The following is a 25,384-nucleotide window of genomic DNA, read 5'->3' as shown; positions in this document are numbered from 1 at the left end:
TATTGACAAAAGCAAAAACCTGATCAAAATGTATTTATTTAACTGCTTTAAGGACAGAAATGGTTTACTCAGTGGGAAAGGTATATCCAACTACTCAGCGACAACTGTATGGAGTTTGGACTTTGTGACAGCAACTATGTGAGCTTATTACAGTATTATAGACACTATGTCCTGGGCGACAAACCCTTACTCTTACATTCTAACCACTCTCGTGTGTCTTGTAGGCGTCATAGAGAAAAACAGATTACATGTGCATGTTTGAGAGAGTCTCAGCTTTTCATATTGGGGTTCTGTAAGAAGAACCATTTTCGGATCCGTCTCACAAAACACTGCTCTCACAAACACCTGCCCCAATCAACGGTCGGCATCAGCAAATGCAGAAGAAATAGACAAATCCAGAAGTCTGTAGCACAAGCACACAATGTCTAAGAGGGTGTGGAAGCACTAAAAAACAAATCACAGATGATAGCGTGGGACTGAAATTATTCAATGGCTTTTTTTACTACGTCTTCTGCATCATCTGGTTTAAGTAGCATCATTTGATTTGAGTAAAGATGTTGTTGTACAGACTTAAAATATGTGCGGTGACAAGGTGGGATGGTTCCCCACTCATCTTTGCAGTAAGTCACAGAGTGTGCTAAAATGGAATAGCTTAGGCTAGTACATGGGTGTATTCATTAGGGCACACCGTAGCAAAACATTTAGCAGTGGAAAACTATTTTGCAATGAAAACAAGTGTTTCTTATTGGACAAATTCAGGTAGGTACCTCCCCGTTTTGGCCTGTTTGCTTCCATTTTGTTTCTAGTGAATACACCTCAGGGACACATACTACCTTAGTGCGTCTCTTCCCCGGAGGCTCACTCTCAGCTCCCCTCAGTGTGTTTCCTGCTGCCTGCCGGACGTTGTACGTTCCAGGGCCCGGGACTTCTGACACCACCTCATCAAACCGCTTTGATCGATTCTTTAGACTTTGTCCTCCCAGAATGTTATCCTACAAGGTTCAGATCAATGTCACCTTGGTTTATGATTAGCTAAGCTTGGGAATCAAATTGAACCCAATGCATTGATTCTTCAGACCCATTTGACAAGACTGCTAGAAAGACAAGTGAATTAAATTCACACTTGGGTGGATGGATGCATCCATGATTTACCTTGCTATGTGAGCTGTTGTATTGTCCCGGTCCAGGCAAGGCTTTGTCATTGCTGGACCTGTGGAACATTGAGGGCCGGTTGGAGAGTGAGAGGAATGGAGCATAGCCATCTGCAAAACAGTGATAAATGTCAATGAATATAGGCCTATACACATATTTTTAACATATTTTATACACTGTCACAACTTCTAACAGTATATATATTACATGTTCAATTGCTTTCAAGAACAGCATACTTTATGAATCTGAGATCAACATGATTAAATATTGGATTAATCACAAATTGTGCATGTATGTAACAAAGGCTACCTTTTGCGTCAATATGGCTACTTCAAAAACAAAACATAGCAGCTGAGCATATAAGTCTACATACATACAGAATTTTAGCCATAGGCCTGCCCTACATGGATTTCAGATAAGCAACAGTCATAATAACTCATTTAAAAAACTGACAAATTATGACAATTTGCGAGCTTGTTCCTAAAATGCTACTAAAAACTTCCTTTTGAAAACATCAACAACCTTACCTGATTTTTTTGTTGTGTATTGAATGACCTCGTATGATCCTGGCCCAACTTCGGACGTGGTGCTGCCCACGGTGAGGTAGGTAACTCTTGGAGCGCGACCATACATTTTCACCAGCAATGACTCGGAAGACAAAACAACTCGGTAAAATGTCAAATGAAATCCTCGTAGACGTAGTTTCCCTCAGTAATTTGGAGTTGGTAAAAAAATCCTAATGGAGCCAAAAAATATTATTTATTTTCGGCGCTACAATGTTATTGTGCGTCGTTGCTTAGACACTGGCTACGCAAGTTTGGAGTCACGTTTCATTACGGAAATAGAACTTTACAATGATTCTAAAGGCTATTCATTATAGCACCGTTGTTAAAGAACCTAACATGCAAAAAGCTAAACATTAACTTCTGTAATGTATCAGTTATTACGATGATAATTGTTTGTCACCTCATTTAAAGGCAATATCAGACGGAGGGGGACCCCTTTATTTAGGACAATGATGCCATCTAGCGGTGTAACATATGTCATGCAGTTGCATCTGATGACGTTCAGTCATTGTGATGTTCCCAGCCCATGTAATTTGATAAGAGCAGAAATAATTTATAGATCAGACAAAATAAAATGTTGAATGACAACGTATTCCATGCAATGGCATTTCATGATTTGCTATGTAGGGGAATGCTGAGGATCGATGATCTGTGCAATATTTTTGAGGAAGAAACAAATAAATCAGCCATATCCAATTCAATATTTTAATGATTTGATTTCCAAAAAAAGGTAATGAAAGCCTAGAATTTGAATTGATGGAAAAATCTATTTGATTATGTGCATTCCAAACTGCGGGTGGCAGCACAATATCGTCCAGTCGGTCGGAATGCTACAAGAAGAAGATTGATTAAACTCGCGAGAATTCCCGGAAGCGTTTCTGCTGGTGAGAGAGGTGTCTGAAGAAAAGACGAAACACAACAAAGTAAAACTGGCGCGGGCGCTACTTTTAATAATAACTTTTTCATAAATTCATAGTTACAGACGACAGTAACTAACTATTTAAACGTGTGGTATTAATTTAGTTAAATAACGTCGTTGGTAGAATTTCATAATGCCAAGTAGCACATCTTTGTTGGAGACCGAGGAAACTGAGCCGGAGATCCCGCCACTAGTTGTGCATGCATTCGCCGACATAGGCCTGGAAGCCCACTACAGACAGACGGAACAACCCGAGAGGCTCTTGCATTCACGCCCGGTCTCTCATTTCAATGTGCTTGGTGCTGTGCTGGACCTGCAGCCTATACAGCACCACCATCCGACACCGACGGAAGAGGACGAAGAAAGAGCTAACGAAGACGTGTTGGGAGAGGATGAGTTCAACAAGACGCTGCTTGTGCAGGCCCAAGTCTCGGGACTAGGCTCTGTTATGCTACCTGGAATGGATACGCCCGAGACACTCTTGCTGTACAATGAGTTTGACCACGGCACACTACAACAGGCCCAGGGAATGATGGTTCTACCACCTGTGTATGGAGAGCCTGGCTATGAAGTTGAGACATCGCTGCTCATGCGGAGGAAGAGTGTGAACACAACCGAGTGTGTGTCGGTGCCCAGCTCAGAACATGTTGCCGAGATTGTCGGTAGACAAGGTGAGTATGCTAGTTATTATTATTATTTTTTAATTAGTCAGACGTGTATGTTGGATGCTAGCTTGATTCGGTTAGAGTTAAATTGTATGTAAGCTGCCAATTTGGTAATTGACATTGTAAAATGTAATTTGGAAACAAACAGCTGACTAACTGATGTAGTTAGCATCCGCAAGCCGTAACTAGTTAACGTTACTATAAACTAGGTCACCCTTCAAATCCACATTTCAAAGTTGGGTAACTGGCAATGCAAATATCGTTATGTTGATTCTAGCTATCTTTCTCTAGCCATGTGATTGATGCACTTTTGGATTGCAAGTTAGCTAGTTACTAGTAGTTAGCTACCTAGCTAGTTACGTTTAGCTTGTTTCATGGTGTGATAATTATCGACCTTAGGTAGCTAGCTTTGCTTTGTCCAGTTAGCACCCGAAAGGATAACTTTGCCTTTGTTGATTACCATGCCACATCAGCTAGCAAGCTATCGCTAGCAAATCGGTGTAATGTACCGCGATTTTAGTTTGCTACCAATCTATCAAATTGTCTTTTCATAGATGGGGTACATTTTTGATCCTCTTAACTTTTTGTATCGACTGGACTGCCATAAAACATGTTTGGCAAATAGTTTGTCTGGATCTGTTATAGACCTCGCCATCTTGTAGTCCTAAAACCCGGAAATAAGTTAGCTATCCCTATGGGAAAATACATGGGTGTTTTGGAATAAACGCCGAAAATAAAGTCTGAGGTTAACACCGGTTTAGGAAATCTTATACGTTTTGATCTGAGCTAATAGCAGTCAGGTAACAATACCTTTATGAATTATGAAGTCTTTGATATGTTTTTTTTATACATTAATTCTTAGTGACTTTAGCTGATGATCTCAGAACAAAACGTATAAGATCTCCTAAGCCTGTTTACAACAGACCTTAGTTTCAGCGTTTATCGAAAAACGCCATTCGTTTTCCTCATAGGCCTACAAAAAGACGCCATTACTATCTCTCTCTGTGGGGAATGGTAGACTGTTGTTAAAACCGGAAATGACAAGATAGTGTTAAGTTCAACTTCTACCATCTACAGCGAGACATCTAGCTATGAATTGTTAGTGTAATCTCAGATTTCACAATAGTAAGAAATCGAGATTGGAACAAATTATAAGGATAGAGATTAATGTCAGATTCTCCCTTCCAAACGTTTATTCTTTTTTTTCTTTCTTAGGTTGCAAGATCAAGGCATTGCGAGCAAAGACCAACACTTACATCAAGACCCCAGTGCGAGGGGAGCAGCCGGTGTTCGTGGTGACAGGGCGGAAGGAGGATGTGGTCATGGCCAAGAGGGAGATCCTCTCGGCAGCTGAGCACTTCTCCCTCATCCGAGCCTCCCGGAACAAGGCAGGTCCGATGGCTGCAGCAGGGCCAGGGCTACCTGCTGCACCTTCCCTACCTGGTCAAACCACCATCCAGGTGCGTGTTCCCTACCGCGTGGTGGGACTGGTGGTTGGGCCCAAGGGAGCGACCATCAAGCGCATCCAACAGCAGACACACACTTACATTGTCACTCCAAGCCGAGACAAAGAGCCAGTGTTTGAGGTGACGGGCATGCCTGAGAATGTGGACCGAGCGCGAGAGGAGATCGAGGCCCACATTGCCATACGCACAGGCAACTGTGTGGAGATTCCAGGAGACGAGAACGACTTCCACTACAACGGCACTGACGTCAGCTTCGAGGCGGGAAGCTGTGGGGTGTGGCTGCAGTCAAACGCAGCCACACCTGCTGGTGCCCAGCGCACCGGCAACTGCAGTGTGCGCATGACCGCCAACTACCGCAACGACAGCTCCAGCTCCCTGGGCAGTGGCTCCACTGACTCCTACTATGGCGGAGGGGGGAACCGCATGGCCGACTTCAGCCCCACCAGCCCCTTTGTCAACAGTAACAACAATGTTGGGGCCAGCTTCTGGTTTGAGGAGACTCTGCTCCCCTTGGCGTCTGAGGAGCTGGCAGCACTGGGATCTCCTGGGTTTGACCCTCTGGCCATCACTACAGCTGCTCCGGCACCGCAGCCACAGGTGGTGTGGAGCCACTTGGAACAAGGTGTCCAGCTGTTGGGTGGCCGCCAGGCCCCTGTCCGAGACAGCCAGTCCGGCACACCTCACCTCTCCCCTGCCTTCCAAGAGGCCTTGGAACACCCCATGGCCCAGCGGGTTCAAAGGGTCTCCCTCAGTGTCTCAGAGTCTCAAAAGTTCCCAGTCTACGGCCCCACCTTCTCGTCCTCCAGTGACAGCTCCAGCTCTCCCCCAGACTCATGCAGAGGAGGCCAGGAATGCATCCGTTGCCTGGAGAGTGAGATCATCGCAGCCCTGGTGCCCTGCGGACACAACCTCTTCTGCATAGAATGCGCCAACCGCATCTGCCAGAGCCCCGAGGCCATCTGCCCAGTGTGTCAGGCACCAGTCACCCAGGCCATACGGCTGAGCCTGCCCTGAGCCCTGACAGGGTTGGTTGGGGGGGGCAGAGTGGGTGGGGTGCGGGCCCACGCACGTGCCTAGTATTGTCCTCCTGGTCAGGGAACCGATGGGGTCAGACCCGCTAAGTAGCAATGGGATTCCCTAAAATCCATTTTATTTTGACATGTTAATACTCTTCCTACCTTTTTTGTGTTTTTATTTTAAATGTAATGTATCACATTTTTGGGGATCACTTAACTTATCCTAGGTGTTCAACTCTTTGAATCAAGGTTTAAGTTGGTTGTAACATTTTATTTCTCTCCTGGCTTTTAGCCTTTTTTATTTTTCTGTTAGTGTTTTTATATGATAAAATACTTCTCCCTGTCTGTTATTAGCTGTGCTTACAGACAGGAAGTACCAGGATGTGCTACTTCAGTACTGCCATGCTTTCCATTGCAACTTGAAAACATTATCTGTTTACAGTAACTCGTGCCTAATTCCACTTAAGTAATCGAAACATACAACCGGTTTTGTGGGCACACAGTGTTACCATAGAACTCTATAGAAAAAGCCTGTGGCCTTTTTAGAAAGCATGTATGTTATTGAACACTATTACTCAACCCATACCTTCTGCTTCAGGAGGTCAGACTGACGATGCATTTGGGTAGTGACCTGGTCTTCCGTTGTGGTCAACTCATGATCCTATGTAGGTGGTTGTGTTCCTGACATTCCAGCCATATTATCCAGTATTTTTTTTACCCACATTGAACTTAACTAGCCTACACCTACCCTAGTGCGTTAAATTGGACTAACGGCCTCCTGACTCTGGTACCACTTCATATGATCTGCCTTCTCACGTTTTGAGTTTTATCATGTGCCCAAGCACTGACCCCATCTCTTCTCTGCTGACAGATGATACCTAGTATTCCCCCGCTGTCATCCTCTCATCCCTTTTCCCGTCCGCTGTAGGCTGCATTACACTGTCAGCCTAATTCTGATATTTTGCCCAATTATTGGCAAAGCTCTGATCTGATTGGTCTACAGACTAATAATTGGGCTGACTGTAAATGCAGCCATAGAGGTATGCAGCTCAAATGTGTTATTCTAACTTCTGGGGAATACATTGGTCCTAAACCTCTCAACCCCAATCTTTACTTTTTGTGTATGGAATATTGTTAATGACATAAATATAGACATTTATTTTTATTTCACTTGAAGTTACATTATATACTGTATATAAATATATTAAAATGTTTACAAATAATTATTTTTCCTCTGTGCAGAACTGGGAGGGTGAGTTGCGGTGTACTGCAGATTGTCAGTGATATTTGCTTGTAGTATATTTCACCAGTATTGAAAAACGAGTAGCTGCCGTCTTGTAGTTGAGGGAAAGTGCACATACGCATGTTTTCATAATGTACCGCATTGTACACTGCAACTGTAAAGGCCAAGGATCAAACATGAGCTGCATCTGTACGCCACCAAATTAATGGAATACATGCTTCTTAAATATCTATGCTGTACCAACAGTTAAAGAATTTGCTAATTTTACTACACTTCTGTTATGTATATGTAGGGAAGACTAATTGCATATAAATTTAACAAATTGAGTAAAGTTTAAAGCAAACTATATTTTATGATAAATGGCCTTCTAAGTTGTGGCCAAAGCACTGATTTATATATTTGCTGTAAAGAGAATTAAGAGTTTTATTTTTCTGATATTACTTAATAAAGACGGTTTCATTTAAAGCCCTGTGTCTCGTTTTGACTTAAAAAAAAATTGAACGGCTGCTGAATGTTCATTTATTTTCTAGAGATCTGTATAGGCTGGGGTTGTTTCTGAAGTTCCACGAAATGTGGTTTTCTACCTCACTGTTAGTGGGGCATGAGTCTAGACCAGGGGCCCCCTCCCCCGGTTACACATTTTGGTTTTTGCCCTAGCGCTACACAGCTGACTTATTGATTATTTGAATCAGCTGTGTAGTACTAGGGCAAAAACACCTCTGGTCTAGATTTAGACAAGGAGCTAGGCAACAGGCACCGGGTGTGTTGTACTGCACAGAGGCATGTACTTCCTTAGCACAGCGTCCGCCGGGCCCTGGAGTTGATCTGCCTGCCGCAGTCTCTGGAGGTCTGTCTGACCTTGCCTGCCGGGAAATAGGTCAGACATGTGGCAGCTACTGGCCTGGTACGACAGCTCCCTGTTCTTTCTACATCTTTGGGGGGGCATTTACACTACACACAGTCTAGAACTAGAAAATGTGGCGCCATTGATCGATCTGCTGTGAGGAATAAACCCCAATAACAAGTATTTATAAAGTGCGAGTGGATGGGACACCACCGTTGCTGTGTTTTTAGATGCACAAAAGCCTGTGTGCCAACTGACAAGGTGCTTACTTCAGGGTTCCCCAAACTCGATCCTGAGCCCCCCCCCCCCCGGGTGCAAGTTTTGGTTTTCACTATACAGTTGATTATTTGAAAACTAAACATGCACCCAGACCGAGTTTGGGAAACACTGGAATAGGCCATCGACAACTCTCCATCTCACTGTTTTGGGCCGTCTTCTCATTCTACCCCATGCAGGATCTGTTGGGCCGTCTTCTCATTCTACCCCATGCAGGATCTGTTGGGCCGTCTTCTCATTCTACCCCATGCAGGATCTGTTGGGCCGTCTTCTCATTCTACCCCATGCAGGATCTGTTGGTGTTTTGGGCCGTCTTCTCATTCTACCCCATGCAGGATCTGTTGGGCCGTCTTCTCATTCTACCCCATGCAGGATCTGTTGGGCCGTCTTCTCATTCTACCCCATGCAGGATCTGTTGGGCCGTCTTCTCATTCTACCCCATGCAGGATCTGTTGGGCCGTCTTCTCATTCTACCCCCTGCAGGATCTGTTGGTGTTTTGGGCCGTCTTCTCATTCTACCCCATGCAGGATCTGTTGCTGTTTTGGACCGTCTTCTCATTCTACCCCCTGCAGGATCTGTTGGTGTTTTGGGCCGTCTTCTCATTCTACCCCATGCAGGATCTGTTGCTGTTTTGGACCGTCTTCTCATTCTACCCCCTGCAGGATCTGTTGGTGTTTTGGACCGTCTTCTCATTCTACCCCATGCAGGATCTGTTGGTGTTTTGGGCCGTCTTCTCATTCTACCCCATGCAGGATCTGTTGGTGTTTTGGGCCGTCTTCTCATTCTACCCCATGCAGTATCTGTTGGTGTTTTATAGGCACCCTTGTTTCAGGTTCTAGGAAAATAGCTTGTCTGGTGATGTTACAGGGGGGCTTCTCAGAGCGTGTACTTACTAAATGTATATTATTCAATGGGTCATAATCAGACAGATCCAAATAGAGTATCAGGCCATTTTTAATAGGTTCACAATTTTTTTTTAAACTACTATTTGTCCAATTACCAGCAACTCATTTAGCTTGTTTCTCCAGGATCCTATGGTAAAATTGCAATTTATACAAAAAAAAATTGTATTGACCTAAGAATGCAACGTAAGATATCGGGCATCGTCAAAACTATTCAACAACTATCACTGTTCATAAACCAATTAAGGTTGTTTATAGCCAAGCAGTTGGATACATCTAAAGTACGTGTCCAAAATGAATTCCTTAAAAATGTGATGCCCACAGTTTGAGCACACTTCCATCCCAAAAGCAAAGTGAAACATTTAGGGAGGGAAAAGCAACAAGACAATGTATCACAACAAAACATCCAAGACAGTAACCCATAAATCTCTGAAATGGATACTTGAACATTTGAGAATGCAGATTTAGAAGGTTTCCTTAATAATGATCTATTAATTATTCTCATGAATAACTTCTTAAAACAGCAAAGCTGAGAAACATCAGTAAAAGTGTATCCTAATTCACTTTCATCTCTAGGGATACCGCAAGCTACATTTCAGCAGCATCTGATTTTAACTAAATCAATAGCTAACGTATTACATGTTATTAGGAGATGCAACTAGATATGAAATAAAAATGGCAGTTCTGTATCATAGATATAACAAATTGCATCAAGGGGATTGTGTGTGTGCAGCAATATAAAATACTCAACAGGCAAAACAAGAAATGGTAGGAAAGTGACATGCAGTGAGGGATCATGGGAGGTGAAACAAGATGAGGGGGTTTTGTTCACAGCACACGAACACCATGAACCCAGTTAGTGCAGAACCACAACAGAAAAGAGCCTCCAACATTGTGGCAGAGGGAAGCCTCACCATGATGATCTTAAATCGAAGCCAAACGCTGTGATGGGGTCTATGGCATACTTGATTCCTCCTTATCGAGGCTGTCCTGAGATCAAGACATCACAAAAACCTGTGGCTTTGTGGCCATCACTTCTCACCATTCATGCAAACATTCACATGCATTTAAAAACAAAAGAACTACAGTTAAATGTATGTACATGAGATAAGGGAGAAATTCATTCAAGAGAAATAAGATTCCCTTACATAGTGAATGTAATTGAAGGGGTCTTAGTGACCTGCCATCTGGTCTGAAATATAGTCACTATATCCACTCATCTCCCATAGTACAGGACAATACAATAGCCAAGGGGATAAGGAAGAAAAACAAAAATGGGACAAAATAATTCCTTTCATAAAATACACAAAGAACCCCCCCAAAAAATGTATTATGGTATTGCTGGAAATTGCCTTAAAATGTTTGTTTCTGTCTGTAAACGACATGGCAGAGACCATTACCTGCTCTTCTCACGTAGAGCAAGAAACCGAGTATAGTTTACCATAGTAGTACTCTGCTCTGGATAACCATACAAGGTTAACCAGATGGAATCACTGGTAAAAGTGACCAATCTGAGGTCACCAGGGCGATTGAAGAGATTGGCCCGTTCCGTCATCAGAGCCACTATGTCCTGATCTGGACACAATGAAGGCAAAGAGAAAGAGGAACGACTCATAGAGAGAAACAAGTCTTTGCTTCCTTGAAGCGGTAAACCGGGGTGTCTTTCCTGTTCTACCTACCACCTCATTCCAAGGTCTGTCTACTGAAGTGTCACAGTGGAGGGGTCAGGCTGGTGGTTCAGTCCAAGGGCTGGGGGTCACCGATTGGCATGGTGTGCAGCACCTCGTCCAGTAGCTGGAGGGCCCGGTGTAGGTGGATCTCGATCCAGCAGGGGGTCTCCTTGATGCTCGTCCGGGGGTAGTCGGGACCCCAGCCCTTGACGAAGCTCATGCGCAGGATGCACAGTCTCCTCAGGTCGTCCACTCCGATGCCGGCAGCAGCTGAAAGGCCTGGGTGGGAGGTAGGAGTTCAGGTATCAATGTAATGGAACCCAACTCAGGCTCAACGACATCACACATCCACACTGATAAAGAGTTCCAGAACAAGTGCAGATTCCTATGCATCGTCAATGACTGACCGACGCTACAATTGGCTGAGACGATTAGCAAATTACTTTGGAACGGGCTATTAGAAAAGCGTGTGAGTGGTGTTACAAGTAATGTGTTGTTCTGAGGGTTACCGCTCTGAGGGTTACCGCTCTGAGGGTTACCGCTCTGAGGGTTACCGCTCTGAGGGTTACCGCTCTGAGGGTTACCGCTCTGAGGGTTACAGCTCTGAGGGTTACAGCTCTGAGGGTTACAGCTCTGAGGGTTACAGCTCTGAGGGTTACAGCTCTGGTGTGAAGTTGTGCCAGTCAACAGGAGCAGAGTATGGTGTCTGTGGGAGTATGTTAGTGTTGTGCTGCTTACTGATGGCGGGAGCGATGCCTCCCACAGAGCCCGGCCCAGGGATATTCCCGGCCACGGCGGCTGCCTGAGCCGCGGCTGCCGCCTGGGCCGTCGCTGCCTGCTGCTGCATCTGCCTGTGGCACTGACGCAGGTCAAACACCTGGGAGGGAGGGGAACAAAACCAATATATTTACTACCCGCTACATGCAGTTCACAGCTTGGACACCAGGGGGCGGATAATAAAAAAAACACATTGGTAATGCTGAGCAGAAGGAGGCGCTGGGACCTGCCTTGATGTAGGCGCTGGGGTAGATCTTGTGCACGGCGTCGCCAGGGGCGCGGCCGGCTTCCCGGTCCAGGTAGTAGCTCTGCACGAACACGGCGTGGTCACTGAGGCAACGAACCCACACGTCCCCTTCACCTTTACCCTCCAGCTGGATCCCCTTACCGATGTGGAGCCTTGGGAAGTGAGAAGAGCTGTTATCAGTGGGGTGACCAAATACTCTGCCAATGGCATCAATTCACCTCCATTCAGAGCCAGAAGCACAACACAGTTGTGGTTAGGAGGCTGGCGTACCTGGCTCTTTCGATGGCCTCGGTCCGGTGCACGTTGCTCAGCTGGCCTAGGCAGAAGCGGTCTCCGCCAGACGGGTCCACATAGCCATCCACCGTCACGACGGGGCCAGTGGAGGGCACCTTGAAGGTCTCACCCACCTGCACGTCCATCTCAAAGTAGGCGATGGAACACCAGTAGTCAGGCGCTGCAACAGACCAAACTCAGTCCCCTCTCCTCTCCAGACCAACACAGCCCTCTGAACACCTTGTCAGGTAAAAACAGGAGTCACGCTTCACTTACCTGGATGGTTGGATATGGGTGGCTGGAAGCCAAGCTCGTTGTGTACGGGCCCTGGGAGGGTAACATAAATGCATCAATGATCAATCCCTTCAACCCTGGCCCACATCAGTAAGTTGCGGGCATTATGTGTACTAACAATGAAATGCATGTTCTACTTATCCTGATAGTGGCATGGACTCACAGTAATGTCCTGGAGGAGGCATGGGTGGGTGGTGTTGCAGGTGCCCATTCTGATGGTGAGGCATGTTGGGCGTGAAGCTGCTATTTCTAGTCCAGGTGGAGGTGGCATCTGTAAGGGCACAGGTAGATTCCTACAGATCAGAATTGTAGGGAGAACCCCACACTTGGACTGTTCAAACACACAGTAAATGAGCAGTGACTCCTGAACATCTAATCAAATGGCTACCCAGACTATTTACATTGCCCCCCCCCCTCTACTCTGTTATTATCTATGCATAGTCACTTTAATAACATGTACGTATTACCTCAATACCGGTGCCCCCGCACATCGACTCTGTACCCCCTGTATATAGCCTCGCTATTGATATTTACCGCTGCTCTTTAACTATTTGTTATTCATATCTATAACTTTTCTTTTAGGTATTTTCTAAAAACTGCATTGTTGGTTAAGGGCTTGTAAGTAGCATTTCACTGTAAGGTCTACACCTGTTGTATTCAGCATTTCACTGTAAGGTGAACTGTTGTATTCGGCGCATGTGACAAATAACATTTGATTTGATGCATTTCAGAGAGTGTGGGGGAAGTGGGGCTGTTAATAATAACCAATGAGAGGAAGATGAACAGGTGACCACCAGTTGTCAACAAAATAGGTTCCATTTCCTAAGCCATTACATACCAAGATGAGTTTGATATTACTGTGATGTGATTCTCACATGAAACAAGTTCTGTCAGTCAGCCACAACCATAACTGTGTAGACAGGCTGTAGCTAAACAAACACAAACCTAGACTATGATCAAGACCTTTCCAGGATTATTACTGGTACGAATAACTCAAGACCTCTAATGATTTGGGTGAGGAGGATACCAAGAGCCATAATCTTGGGAAGGTGGAGTAGATAGTAGAAGCGGGAGTGGATAGGGTGGAAGGGGGAGGGGATAGGCCCTCACTTCCTGATCCGACAGAGATGCTGGGGAAGGCGGAGGTGGAGGCGGTGCTGGCATCAGAGGGGGACAGCAGGCCAGGGGTGCCGAAGGGCTCCGAGGGGGGCCCACCTCGGCTAGAGGGAGGGTGCTGAATGGTCTGGAGGGAGTGACCCCCTTCCATGGTGGGCAGTGGGGCCTGGCCATCAAAGTCGTACTCATCTTTAACCATCAGTCCCAGGCTTGGACCTGAGAGCAGCACAGAGACAAGATACAGGTCAACAAGAAACAAAACAGACAACCAGGTTTACATCCCATCTTTTTATGCGAGTGCATGTTGGATTAAAAAAAAAAACATGTCATGAGAGGCCTGATGGAAAGAGAACATTTTTTGGTAAACTTTTCAAATGTTGACAAAACACACTAGACAAGGTGGTATATTTATGTCAGTAAAATGAAGTGTGTGTGAAATATCGGTGGAAACATTTGTATGCGCAAATATTGATATAATAACCATCATATCGAAGTAAACAGGCGATGACATGTGTGGTCCTCACAGTACGACTGGTCGGGAATGCATGCCGTTTATTAGAGCCCATCCAACTACCTCATCCCCATACTGTATTTATTTATTTAGCTCCTTTGCACCCCAGTATCTCTACTTGCACATCTATCACTCCAGTGTTTAATTGGTATATTGTAATTACTTTGCCACCATGGCCTATTTATTGCCTTACCTCCCTTATCTTACCTCATTTGCACACACTGTATATAGTATTTTTCTACTGTATGTTTGTTTACTCCATGTGTAACTCTGTGTTGTTGTTTGTGTCGCACTGCTTTGCTTTATCTTGGCCAGGTCGCAGTTGTAAATGTGAACTTGTTCTCAACTAACCTACCTGGTTAAATAAATAAAGGCAAAATTTTAAAAAATGAGGCTACAGATGAAATAAAGTTATGATGAACTTCACAGGGTGGTGAAAGTGCAAGGTGATTAACTTGATGCTCCCTTCAATAAATATCGAGGGTCATATTCTGGTGACATGATCGATGCTTGGCTGCCGTTTGACAAAAAAAATGATCTTGCTTTCTTGTCCATTATAATTTCATCATGTAGGCTATATGTGTGCTCTAGCCAACCGCGTGCAGATATCTGGCTAGAGCGCACGTGCCAATACCAGAGTGAGCACACTCACTATAAAAAATGCAACATTTGTGAGAACCATCAGTAGAGTTGAAAATGAGATGAAAACCCATTTAACTTGTATTTTCTAGTCGGTACATGGGAATATAACCACAAAAGGTGTTACCCACATCATCACGCTCAGTCTTTTATCTGAGACAAGTCAATTTGCTGGAAACATCTCTGGTGGGAAAATGCACAATGTTTTTATGCAGATTTTAGAATGTTTGATTTAAAATCTGTAGCCAATTGGATGGAAACCTAGCTATTGACAAAAAAGAAAGCCGTCATAAGGTACATAACCATCAAAATGGAGGTCACTTACCTGAGCTGGTAAGTTGCAAACTTGATAGATCTGTGAAATAAAACAACAACGATGATAAGAGGCTTAAACTGTCACTCACAGGAGGTCAACACAAACAAACGGCAGGGACATCAGTACACTCACCAATGCCTGGAGACACCACCCGGTCGTAGTGGTATGGGTTCACGCAAACGCTGTCACACTTCAGGTCAAACGCAAACTGGCAATATTTCACATGCTTCAGTTCATTTTTATGCAGATCAGGCCATCTCCACAACCGAGTGTAGATCACGTGGGGAAACCCTTTCCGACCTGCCACCTGGGATGAAAAATATTACAGGATTAAACTCAATGAAAATGTTCTTCACCCAGACGTGCTAATAGGTCTCATGCCCTTATACTCATCTTTGCATGATCCTCACTCATAATGCTATCTCACCTTTTTTATATATATTTTTACATCTTGCTACATATAGCAGATCCCTAGACAGTGGTGTATGATGAAGTTGCCCCTAGACGCTGATCTTAGGTCAGTTTTGTATTTTTCCCCACTAATGATTAAGGTTATAATTGGGGGAGGGGAATCTGATCCAAGATATGTACCTAGGGAAAACTTCACCCCAGACATTGGTGTAGTCCCTACCTGCAGACGGCCATCCAGAGTCCGCCCAATGGTGACACACTTGCTGGGATGAGCTCCATTGGTGGTGATGGCTGTGATTAGGGAGTCCAGTTCATCCTTCTTCTCCTTCAGCTTTTTCACCAGACTTTCTATTGCCCGCTTGGCAAAGGTCTCGCTCTCTCCCCCTTGCCTATGACACATCAAGCTGTGTACAATGCTCAGGCAAGCATCATTACTCGAAGGCGTGTTGGTGATAGACATCCTGAGAACCACTAGTGTATCGTTCTATTAGGGAATAAATACTTTGTCCCAACTATAAAATGTTGTTGTTTCTTACTGTATGGAGCAACACATCAAAAAGATGAAGCTATGAGAGGGTGTCCCCTCCAGTCCACCAAGGCATCCCAATACAAAATTAAATGATTGTCACACTGCTTCGAGGATTAAGGGTTCTGAAAGAGAGGACAGAAGGGAATAGTGGTTATTATGGTACTTTACCAATATCTTACATAAGTAAGATGTTTATTAGCTAGCTACATCCCATCGTGCCATGATAAGTACAGTATGTTATTATGATGTTCATCCTAAACATCATGCACGAAATTGACATAACAAGGTGCTACAGGACAGCATGTGCAACGAAGTTACACAACTAGCATTATCCCATCGGGCAATAAACATTTTAGCTAACTACGTTGCACAACAGTGACCTGAGTAATAACAAAATAGCTAGCTACCGTTCGTTAGCTAGCTAAATATTTAAGCGAACTGTAGCTAGCTAAAATAACCCAATGCACAATAATAAAGCGCACTGTTTTCGACAAAAAACAAATGTATATAGTGGTCGGGAACTGCGGCTACCGCTAGCCAGCTGCATAGCAGGACAACGTGCTAACTAGCTTCTCAAAACGAAGAAACATGTCAACAACATATAAATAAACAGCCATTCTCAGTCCGAGTGCTTTAAATATGGTCTTGATAACACTATCTAGCTAACTAGCCACTGTAATTTCGTCTGATATTAATCAAAAACAAGTCGACGCCACAGATTAGGTAGGCTATTTCGCTGGCTTACTCGCGAGTTTCACTGCTAAACGAAGTAACATTAGCCACCCGTCCCCATCCACAAACATACCCTGCATACGCGGCCGGGATATTCCGTTCTTGCATTTGCGCTGGATCAACCGTACTTCTTCGTTTATCCTAAATGTTTACTTGATCATTTAAAATAACATATGGAAATCATTTCAATATCAAAATAAACGTTGGATAACAAATCACGGCTTTGTATCAGCTATTCCAAAGATTATGGATATTCTGACAAGATACACGTCTCTCCGCCCTAACAATGGAAATCGTTGTCCACAAAACAGTACCGCGGGATGTGAATCCTTTCTTTGGATTGGTGGATTATCTCATTATTGTAATCTTCTTTTAAATATTCGATGAGGGTTGCTGACGTCAATCGCCTCTATTCAATAGAGAACGCTACAAGCATCATTTCATAAATATGCATAATAGACAACTCCGAATATAGTGGGGTTTTTTCTCAAATTGCCGGAATGTCACGTGTCCTACTTATATCAGTATACTCGTAACAACTTAAAAGCATTACAAAACTTATATTCGATCAAATAAACCTCACGAGGCAAATAACCATTCATGTTTTTGTTGACCAAATTCGACTCTTATCGACCTACATACAAAAACGCCTTGCTTTGTGGGTGAAAAAAATGAAGGAAAAAAACGGAGGGAGGAAAACAGTCTTTCCGCCGAGTTGGCCCTCTCTTCCTCTCTGACGATTTTCAGTTCAATTTCTTCCAACATGGCGTTTTGCGCATGGGCAACAGCGGGTAGTAGCAGAGATCCAAACCCACCAAGAGAAAACTAGCCCGGTTTAAAACTAGTAAAGCAGTTCGTTTCTGAATATTTTGAAGACTCAAATTAAATGAATTTAATTTATAATTTTCATTGTGCAGGTACTATTCTAGCTAGGTTGATTTCAATAATCTGGTCAAATTGAATACGTGCAATTCTGTTGTGTGAACCATAGAGAATGATAGAGGCCTCTAAACGGCCTAAATACTGTTTCAGCATGGTCTGCGCCATTGAGAGCTTCCACCGTTTTAATGTAGTGAACTGGGTGGGACTTCCAAATTTATTGGCTGAGCCCTCCAGATGACCATGTTGGATTCATGTCCAACCTGGTCATCAGGAGGTATCTGCCAATTGTGAAAGAAGAAAATTGACAACTTCAAAATGGAGATTGATTTGAACCCTATCACTGAGGAAAATAAGGAGAAAGAGAGTCAATACATTTTTTTATTCAGACAAGTTACTAAATATTTCCCAGACACCAAGTAATTCATTCGATGCTTAATTCACAACCTGCTCACTCTGGCTTTTGTTTACAGTATTTATCATAACTACCAAGTGTAAGGCCTCAGTGAAGCCTTATGAGGGGTATGGGTATCGTGAGAAAGTCCTCTGCCAGGGACACCTCTATGCCTGTGCCCTGCAAAGCCTCCTCAGCTTGTCTCCTGAGTTCCAAGACATCATCCTCATCACCCTCTTTGTGTTGGCCGGCCGGCTTATACCTCTGACTGAAATGGTAGAGCACCAGCATGCGTGCACAACAGGCCTGTGCCACTGCAGCTGCCATACTAGGTGTGCTGTGCCCATGGTCCACTGCCTTCTCCCGATGCTCATCTGAGAGGGTGGCCTCATGCACCAGGATGTCAGCTCTGTGACAGGCCCTCAGGGGTCCCTCCCCCAATAACGAGCTGCAATCCCCTAAAACACAAACTTTTCTCCCCGGAATGGCTTCCTCCAGCACCTCACTGGGCTTCACCACTTGTCCATTTTCCAATGTCACCGACTCGCCAGCTTTCAGTCGCCCATAGAGTGGTCCAGGCTTCAAACCTGTGAGATAGACAAAAGGTTTTTCATTTATTTCAAAATTGAATGACCTTAAAATAGAAACTTGCACACTGCTATTGCCAATATCACTTCATTAAGCTTACATGTTTTATCTGCCTCTCAGCCTTCACACACTGGCAAGAGCAGTGTGCAAGTTTTTCCATTTTCTTTTTACATGGCATCGAATTATTCTCACGCACCTGCAACAACCAAAGTTAGATATGTAAGTTATTTTAAAATTGAGTACTCTCAATTCAGTATGTCAAAAGATAGCTTTTGTTGATGACATAACAATGGCTTGCCTATATAAAACAAATGGAATAATCAAGACAAATCCCAGAGATAAACATATAGATTATTATGCCAGGTATATATTGTGATTACCAAGATCCTTCAGTAGTTCTGTGTTCAAACGCCCTGGCCAATCATGTTCTTGAACAGAGAACCCGAAGGAGGGTACCCGATGGAACAAACGGAACGCCTTCACAACAAAACGCTTCTCCTCCAGTATAACATAGCAGTCACTGTTGACATCCAGGGGGATTGTTCGGCCGGCGCGTTCTTGGGGATGGAGACGCCCAGAATCTGCTGTGACGTCAGGGCTTAGCTGACCCTCTGTGGGACACTGGTCAGTGGTGGGCTCTAGCTCATGTACTGAATAGGGGAAGAGAAGCTGGGAGCTGGTAAGCTCTAATGCCACCCTCAGGAACTGCCTGAGACCCTGGGGACCATAGATATCCACACATGTTGGAGGCTGGGTGGGACAGGGGTTGAGGTTTAGGCTCACAGTGCACAGTAGCCCTGGTAGACCAAAGAGGTGATCACCGTGGAGGTGAGAGATAAACACTTTGGTGATTCGGCCTGTAAGAAAAACATAAATAAATATGAGTTGATCAACCTGATCACATCCTCATTTCAGGCTGTGTTGTTATTGAGACCACTGTCAAAACATGCATGCATTTCTAACCCCGTCATCGTCAAAGGTTACAGGCTGTAAAGTTTGTAACCTTTCATCAATGCCGTGATAGCAAAGAGGGTGGGAAAGTAGCAAATAATGTTTTTGTTGATAGTGAAAATAAGTTGGCGATCTAGTGTTTATTTAAATAATTCTGTAAACAGTTAAACATAGAATAAACCATTCATTATATCGCCAGAACAACACGTTTGACATTGCTAATGCTAACTAGCTAGCAACGATTAAAGAAAAGTGAACAACTCACTAGCCTTCAATTGACTCTTCATCAGTTGAGTTTGCGTCCCTTCTCCGCAGTCAAACAGCCAGCACTCCCCTTCTGTTCTGAGTACGAGGGCAGAAGCGCCACGATGGGGGGAAGGGTATGCCGACCCTGTCCCCAGAAAAGTTAGGTCCATGGTCATGTTGAGAAACAAACTATTTAAATGTCATTAAACGAACATTAAAACCAGCAGTAACATCACCACATAGTATCCATTATATTGTCCAGATATGGTACAATGAAAATAAATGTCTTAAAAAATGGAAGGCAGTCGGGAGGAGGCAAGATCAGGTGGGACCACTGTAGCCAATGAGAGAGCAGATACACGTGTGACCAACAGACACACCGGTTCCCACAGCGAAAGTCTAAATGGCATTTTATATATAAAACATTGACGAAAACTAAAAATGTACTCGTTGGGTTGGTTAAGTTTAAAAATCACATTTTAAGAAGATACACTGTAGAAATAGGCGGGGGGGGTTATGACTTTGTGGCTGTGGTAACTAGTAACGACCAGGCTCCGACATTAAATGCTTTTTTTTCCAGTTGCCGGGATGTCACGTGTCCTACTTATTTCAGAACAGCCGTAACAACCTAATCATTACGACACTTCTATTCGATCAACTAAGCCACATGTAGTAAATAAGCCATTCCATGTTTTGTTAAGCAAATTCGACACACCGCTACCTGTTGGAAAATACAGATTTTGGGTCGTTATCCCTCTCGCTTCGTCTCTTCCTCTCCGCTTGTGCGTGTCAGAGAGGAAGTCGTCATCTTTGTGCGTGCTGGAAACAAAACCAGGCGCAAAATACTAGCGACGCTGACGCACCTCGCATAGGGTGAAGAGAGGAAAGCAGTTGTTGTCGTACTAAAGAAACTCGTAATTCTTTAGGAAGAGGATCATGTCTATCTGTTTGCTGATCAGCAAAAATGGAAGGCATAAACCGATTCATTTACCTCACCTACAGACAGTTATCTTGGGTCGAGGTCCAGAAACAACGATAAAAGACAAAAAATGTTCCAGGGAGCAGGTTGAGCTCAAGGCAGACTGCAACAAAGGGTATATCAGTGTAAAACAACTGGGTGTCAACCCCACTAGTGTGGACTCTGAGGTGGTGGGTAAAGGCAACCAAGTGGGGATGAGATCTGGCCAGCAGCTGCACATGGTCAATGAGCTGTACCTGTATACTGTGTGCTTCAAAGAGGATCCATCCAACTCTCAGTCCAGTGTGGGCACCAAGAGGCCCTGTGGGCCTGCCTCAGAGGAGCGGGAGCTTCACAGAGAGCCCCCTGGGCATAAAGTACCAAGGAAAACAGAGGACTCCACTCAGTGCAAGCATGGAGGGTCCACCTCCACTAACACACAGCCTGAACCTCAAACAACAGAGAAAACGGAAACTTTAGGATATTGGAGCCAAGGATTGAAAGCCTCAATGCAAGACCCCAAAATGCAGGTCTACAAGGATGACAGAGTAGTTGTTATCATGGACAAGTACCCCAAGGCTCACTACCACTGGCTGGTCCTGCCCTGGGAGTCCATCCCCAGTCTGAAGACACTGCGCAGGGAGCACTGTGATCTGTTGAGGCACATGAACCAGGTAGCAGACAGGATTGTACAACAGCAGTGTCCCGATGCCGGCCTGCTACACTTCCGCCAGGGCTACCACGCCATCCCCAGTATGAGCCATGTCCATCTACACGTGATCAGCCAGGACTTTGACTCCCCTTGTTTAAAGAACAAGAAACACTGGAATTCATTCACAACCGACTATTTCATAGAATCTCAAGAAGTCATTCAGATGCTGGAAAAGGATGGGAAGGTCACGGTAAAAGAAGGGACAAATGAGTTGTTGAAACTACCTCTCTGCTGTCACGTGTGTGGCATGGCGCTGTCCACCATACCACAACTTAAGGAGCACCTGAAATCTCACCCCTATGGTAGATTGTGAAACGTATACAGAAGAAAAATGCAAAAAATATAAGTCTGGGGATATGATGCTCGTGAGGCAATTGTAGAAAGAAACTTGACTATGGAACCACATTGTCCATTTTATTGCTGCAGATGCTCATAATATACATAAGTCTGTTCACAACCAATTGTCATTTACTTTAATACATCTCAAAAACCTGTTTATATAGTGTGCAGCAAGTATGTTTTTTGTACAAATAAGTCTCGAGTGCATGTCTGAATATAAAGCTTGGGGGAACATTTGTTTATAGTTTTGTTATAGTTGCAAAAGTTTGTGACAAAAAATAAAATTTAACTTTGGTCTCAAAGTGGCACAGAAAATGGAAAATGTGTTATTTCTATACTGTCTTTAATAATATGTGAAAATCCCATTAGAAAAACAATCAACTCATGATTCTATTTGGGATCCAATATTGGTGTTGATGATCAGAGGGTCATAATGTAGACCAGCTTGGAATTAAATCCATTTGGAGATGTTGTTCAATAGATACACAGAATAAATCATTAAAAGGACAAAGGGGGAGGGTGCAACAGCAAGTGTAAAACTAATTTTAATTCTGCACATGTAACAGCACACAGGGGTCTCGAGGAGCGCTTTTGCCGCTTTGTGCGTTCATTCGCTAAGGCAATACTGCGTAACAAAAATAAACTCCAGAAACACATACATGTATGCACACATCAAAGACATTGGAAGAGGAAGGACCATACACTTTTACCAGGGCACTTAAAGTAAATGAATGAAAAGCAAACAAGACAAGAATACAGCACAGCAATTCTCTGAATGGGAGACCAACGTTACAGGCTTGGACAGGCTTATGGGCCAACATAATCATTGAATGAGACCGACTGTCATTTAATGGTCCAATCTAAATTCAAGGGTCGAACATAGTACATTTGTGAATGACATCTCATCAAACTAGTTTGATCAACTACAACAAGAGGACTGTACAACAGTACAAGAGATATAATTAGCCTGTGGGATATGCAGAAAAATAAGCCAATTTGAATATATTTTTTCTTCAACTATTGTGTTCCTATACAATTCATTGTTCTTTGGCTACGTCTGCGGTGAGAGGTGAGGTGTGTATAAAATGGGAGTCACGTCGCTCGCCTATGCAGATGGATAAAAAAGCCAGTCTACCATCCTTAGCTAAACGGTCTCACAAATCTAGGACCTGTGGCTCTTAACTTCAGCTGCCTTATGCTGGTTTTCTATCCAGCTTATCTTTTTACTTATTTCCATTTACTCAAAAAGTGATTGAACAGTTCTGTATATAAAATGTGACTAAAACATTAAAAAAACGGTAAAAAAAAAAGTATGCTTGTAAACCATATGCTGCCTATACAAAACTGACTGTGAAGAGCATTATAGTTCATGTAATGTATTTATGTTTTCTGACAATGGAGCTTATCCTAACATTGGTAATGTCTATTTGGATATGGTGTTTATTACAGCATTCTTCTCTCTATACTGAAAATTAGCCCCATCCCCTGATATGTGTATGGCCATGGAATATGGCTGGTTCCCTATGCCTAGTCTTTAGTCTGGGAGAAACTCATGGTGATATGATCTGGGGTATATTCATTGGTCTTTTGCTAAATGTTTTGCAATGGAGACAGTTTACTCTAGGAACCAAACAGAAGTAAACCAAGCAAACTGAAAATTTGTTCAATAGAAACACATTTTCGTTGCAAAATGTTTTCAGTTTGGACTGAACCTTTTCCATTGCAAAACATTTTGCAATAGACAAAACTTTTTACAAAGGAATCCGACTAATGAATACACCCCAGGATTCATGACACAAACATGTTGATCTAGTTAACAACTGTCACCGTCCATCTTTAAGTTAAATATCAGAGCTAGGAGACATTTCACACCCACATTAGAACATACTCTCTACAAAACATCCAGGCTCTGTCAACTGTCTAACAAGTGCATAATTACAGTCTAAGTCACTCTGGATAAGAGCGTTTACTTTCTGAATTGACCACAAACCTGAATTTAGCAGAACAAATTCCAATTCCAAATGTTCCTCATTGAAAAGCATTCAAGAGAATTGGAATTTCAGTGCACTTCCTGAATTGTCTGGAATTAAAATAGAATTGAACTCAACCCTGGCTAAATGACTAGAATGTCAATAACACAATATACATACACTGTATATTATTTCATATGGGGATATGGACAAAAAAAAATGTAAACAGCAAAAGCCTTTAAACTATTACTGAGTTCTACTATTTTACTTATATTTTTGCATAACTGTTTCATGAACTAATTCAAGCAAGGTCTCCAGAGCTTGGAGTGATATTATATGTTGGAATCCTTCCGTTTAGCTAGCAGCATGTTGACTAACAATAACCCCACTTCTGGAGGGTTTTCATGTGGAAACTGATCAAGAAAAATCAGGGCCCGTCTTAAACACAACGGTCCGAAATAAAAACATGCCAAATGAAGAGTAGGTCAAATCAGATAAATAAATATGTGTACAAGCCTGGAGACAGAGTGGATTCTGGTTACTCTAATGCAGGGGTGGGCAAACTACGGGTTTGAGTAAAGAAAATGTTATTTTTTGGGGGGGGAATTTTGGTAAAAAAACTAAAAAAACTCAAGGCCACTCATGAACGACAAAAACTAAATATACATTTTTCTGGCCTGCCAATTGATTTTGAAAAAAATAATAATAAAAGAATCGGTCAAATATCTGCCCTATGATTAAACAACTAACCTCATTTCATTGTCCTCCCCATCTCCCAGTTTTACCATTCCCTCTTTAACGCCCGCCCACCTTCCCTACCATGATTTGTTGCCCCCTTTCCACACCCAAAACTCTCTAATGATCAGGTGCTGGGTTCATCCCTTTCCACTCATAGATGTCAGGGAGAAATGAGTCGTAACTGATGTCCCATACAGTTGACCTGACAAAGGTGTCCTTGTCCTTGGGCTCTGGGTACCGGAAGGCCATGTTGTTGGCGTACACAAACCGGACCACCTGCAGGGGGAGACAGTGAGACGCAGAGTACATTTACAGGCACATCTTTGGCACAGATAGAACAATGACACAGACATTTCACTGGACGTATAAATGTGAAGCATCCGCTTGGTGTTACCACTCACTACCAAATATGGTGGTGAGAGGAAGCCCAGTGGTCGGCAGTGGGAGAAAGATTGAATGAGATATATTTTGGCCGACATTATGCACATATTCTCATTAATAAAAATATCTGATCTCAGTACAATTTTCTGTTACCAAAACTAGAATTTGTTTTAAACAGAGTGGACAAAGTTTTGTAGACTTCACCCTTTGCCGAAATGTAAAAAAAAAAAGTGTTGTTTAAAAGGAGTGCAAAGGCGGATTGAGTTATTGAGCAGATTATGAAGGCACATCTTTGCCTTCATTATCTTCTCAAAGGTTCCCTCTGACACTATCACACCAAAGGCAGGGCGGTACTCTTTACATCATCCTCAGTATATTTTGTGTATGACGAAGCCACCGATTTCAACATAATCAAAGGACCTTGCTCATTTTGTAGAATGCTTTTATCTCCCTCAAAATGTATTTGACAGACAAGAAGCGAGATGTAGAGTGTCTGATCCTGACCTTGACTGCCATCTGGATAGAGACCTCTCGGATGTTGGACAGTGGCGGGTACAGCCTCCCCTCCGCCAGCTCCTCATCAGTCAACTGGTCTGCCAGGGTCTGACGGAATGACAAAAAACACTCAGCATTTGCATATAATTTGCATAACAATTTGCTCTG

At 43.5% G+C, this 25,384-nt stretch overlaps 6 protein-coding genes across 7 annotated transcripts in view; 2 read left to right on the top strand and 4 right to left on the bottom strand.

The window, feature by feature from the left end:
* stpg2 (sperm-tail PG-rich repeat containing 2) overlaps nucleotides 1-2,183 on the bottom strand; it is a 75,373-nt gene extending 73,190 nt beyond the window's left edge. The window contains exons 1-4 of one of the 2 annotated variants that reach the window (XM_045706966.1): nucleotides 2,119-2,183; nucleotides 1,680-1,888; nucleotides 1,153-1,262; nucleotides 834-992 (exon numbers count right to left, since the gene is read on the bottom strand). In XM_045706966.1, the coding sequence (XP_045562922.1) occupies nucleotides 834-992; nucleotides 1,153-1,262; nucleotides 1,680-1,785 (375 nt within the window). In that variant the 5' untranslated portion in view covers nucleotides 1,786-1,888; nucleotides 2,119-2,183. Of the gene's footprint in view, nucleotides 1-833; nucleotides 993-1,152; nucleotides 1,263-1,679 lie in introns of both variants that reach the window. The other variant, XR_006761797.1, reaches the window with a different exon arrangement.
* Nucleotides 2,184-2,568: 385 nt separating this feature from the next.
* On the top strand, nucleotides 2,569-7,492 carry mex3c (mex-3 RNA binding family member C). The gene is made up of 2 exons (XM_014172496.2): nucleotides 2,569-3,308; nucleotides 4,518-7,492. Exons 1-2 carry the CDS (start codon nucleotides 2,771-2,773, stop codon nucleotides 5,780-5,782), a joined length of 1,803 nt encoding a protein of 600 aa, XP_014027971.1. The 5' UTR covers nucleotides 2,569-2,770; the 3' UTR covers nucleotides 5,783-7,492.
* A 1,592-nt stretch (nucleotides 7,493-9,084) lies between these two features.
* smad4b (SMAD family member 4b) lies at nucleotides 9,085-17,308 on the bottom strand. Its single transcript, XM_014172497.2, has 11 exons — nucleotides 16,639-17,308; nucleotides 15,525-15,955; nucleotides 15,026-15,200; nucleotides 14,903-14,932; nucleotides 13,422-13,643; nucleotides 12,475-12,582; nucleotides 12,294-12,344; nucleotides 12,015-12,198; nucleotides 11,728-11,896; nucleotides 11,459-11,597; nucleotides 9,085-10,999 (listed from the first exon to the last, which is right to left on the bottom strand). The coding sequence occupies exons 2-11, from the start codon at nucleotides 15,762-15,764 to the stop codon at nucleotides 10,788-10,790; spliced, it is 1,530 nt and encodes a 509-aa protein (XP_014027972.1). The 5' UTR covers nucleotides 15,765-15,955; nucleotides 16,639-17,308; the 3' UTR covers nucleotides 9,085-10,787.
* Nucleotides 17,309-17,811: 503 nt separating this feature from the next.
* Nucleotides 17,812-20,605, bottom strand: elac1 (elaC ribonuclease Z 1). The gene is made up of 4 exons (XM_014172499.2): nucleotides 20,345-20,605; nucleotides 19,643-19,812; nucleotides 18,807-19,283; nucleotides 17,812-18,425 (listed from the first exon to the last, which is right to left on the bottom strand). The coding sequence occupies exons 2-4, from the start codon at nucleotides 19,797-19,799 to the stop codon at nucleotides 17,947-17,949; spliced, it is 1,113 nt and encodes a 370-aa protein (XP_014027974.1). The 5' UTR covers nucleotides 19,800-19,812; nucleotides 20,345-20,605; the 3' UTR covers nucleotides 17,812-17,946.
* On the top strand, nucleotides 20,504-21,934 carry aptx (aprataxin). The gene is given in 1 exon segment (NM_001139653.1): nucleotides 20,504-21,934. A coding segment is annotated over 1 exon segment (1,047 nt). The 5' UTR covers nucleotides 20,504-20,559; the 3' UTR covers nucleotides 21,607-21,934.
* Nucleotides 21,935-22,147: 213 nt separating this feature from the next.
* Nucleotides 22,148-25,384, bottom strand: part of me2 (malic enzyme 2, NAD(+)-dependent, mitochondrial) — a 30,212-nt gene continuing 26,975 nt past the window's right edge. Inside the window, exons 14-15 of the mRNA XM_014172498.2 lie at nucleotides 25,226-25,324; nucleotides 22,148-24,616 (exon numbers count right to left, since the gene is read on the bottom strand). Coding sequence (XP_014027973.1) covers nucleotides 24,458-24,616; nucleotides 25,226-25,324 — 258 coding nt within the window. The 3' untranslated portion in view covers nucleotides 22,148-24,457. The remainder of the gene's footprint in view (nucleotides 24,617-25,225; nucleotides 25,325-25,384) is intronic.

This window comes from Salmo salar, chromosome ssa24 (assembly GCF_905237065.1).
Source record: "Salmo salar chromosome ssa24, Ssal_v3.1, whole genome shotgun sequence".
Lineage (NCBI taxonomy): Eukaryota > Metazoa > Chordata > Actinopteri > Salmoniformes > Salmonidae > Salmo > Salmo salar.
Note: the sequence above shows the minus strand (reverse complement) of the source record. Positions and strands in the feature narration are given on the sequence as shown.

What these genes read in the sequence shown, in the direction of transcription:
- elac1 (XM_014172499.2), bottom strand. Translation starts at nt 19,799, where the DNA reads ATGACCATGGACCTAACTTTTCTGGGGACAGGGTCGGCATACCCTTCC. An exon ending in GAAGAGTCAATTGAAGGCTA is followed by an intron (nt 19,284 to 19,642) that starts GTGAGTTGTTCA and finishes TTTTTCTTACAG; the next exon opens with GCCGAATCACCAAAGTGTTT. An exon ending in AGAACTACTGAAGGATCTTG is followed by an intron (nt 18,426 to 18,806) that starts GTAATCACAATA and finishes TCTATCTCACAG; the next exon opens with GTTTGAAGCCTGGACCACTC.
- mex3c (XM_014172496.2), top strand. Translation starts at nt 2,771, where the DNA reads ATGCCAAGTAGCACATCTTTGTTGGAGACCGAGGAAACTGAGCCGGAG. An exon ending in CGAGATTGTCGGTAGACAAG is followed by an intron (nt 3,309 to 4,517) that starts GTGAGTATGCTA and finishes TTTCTTTCTTAG; the next exon opens with GTTGCAAGATCAAGGCATTG.
- smad4b (XM_014172497.2), bottom strand. Translation starts at nt 15,764, where the DNA reads ATGTCTATCACCAACACGCCTTCGAGTAATGATGCTTGCCTGAGCATT. An exon ending in ACCCATATCCAACCATCCAG is followed by an intron (nt 12,199 to 12,293) that starts GTAAGTGAAGCG and finishes GGTCTGTTGCAG; the next exon opens with CGCCTGACTACTGGTGTTCC. An exon ending in ACCCCAGCGCCTACATCAAG is followed by an intron (nt 11,598 to 11,727) that starts GCAGGTCCCAGC and finishes CCTCCCTCCCAG; the next exon opens with GTGTTTGACCTGCGTCAGTG.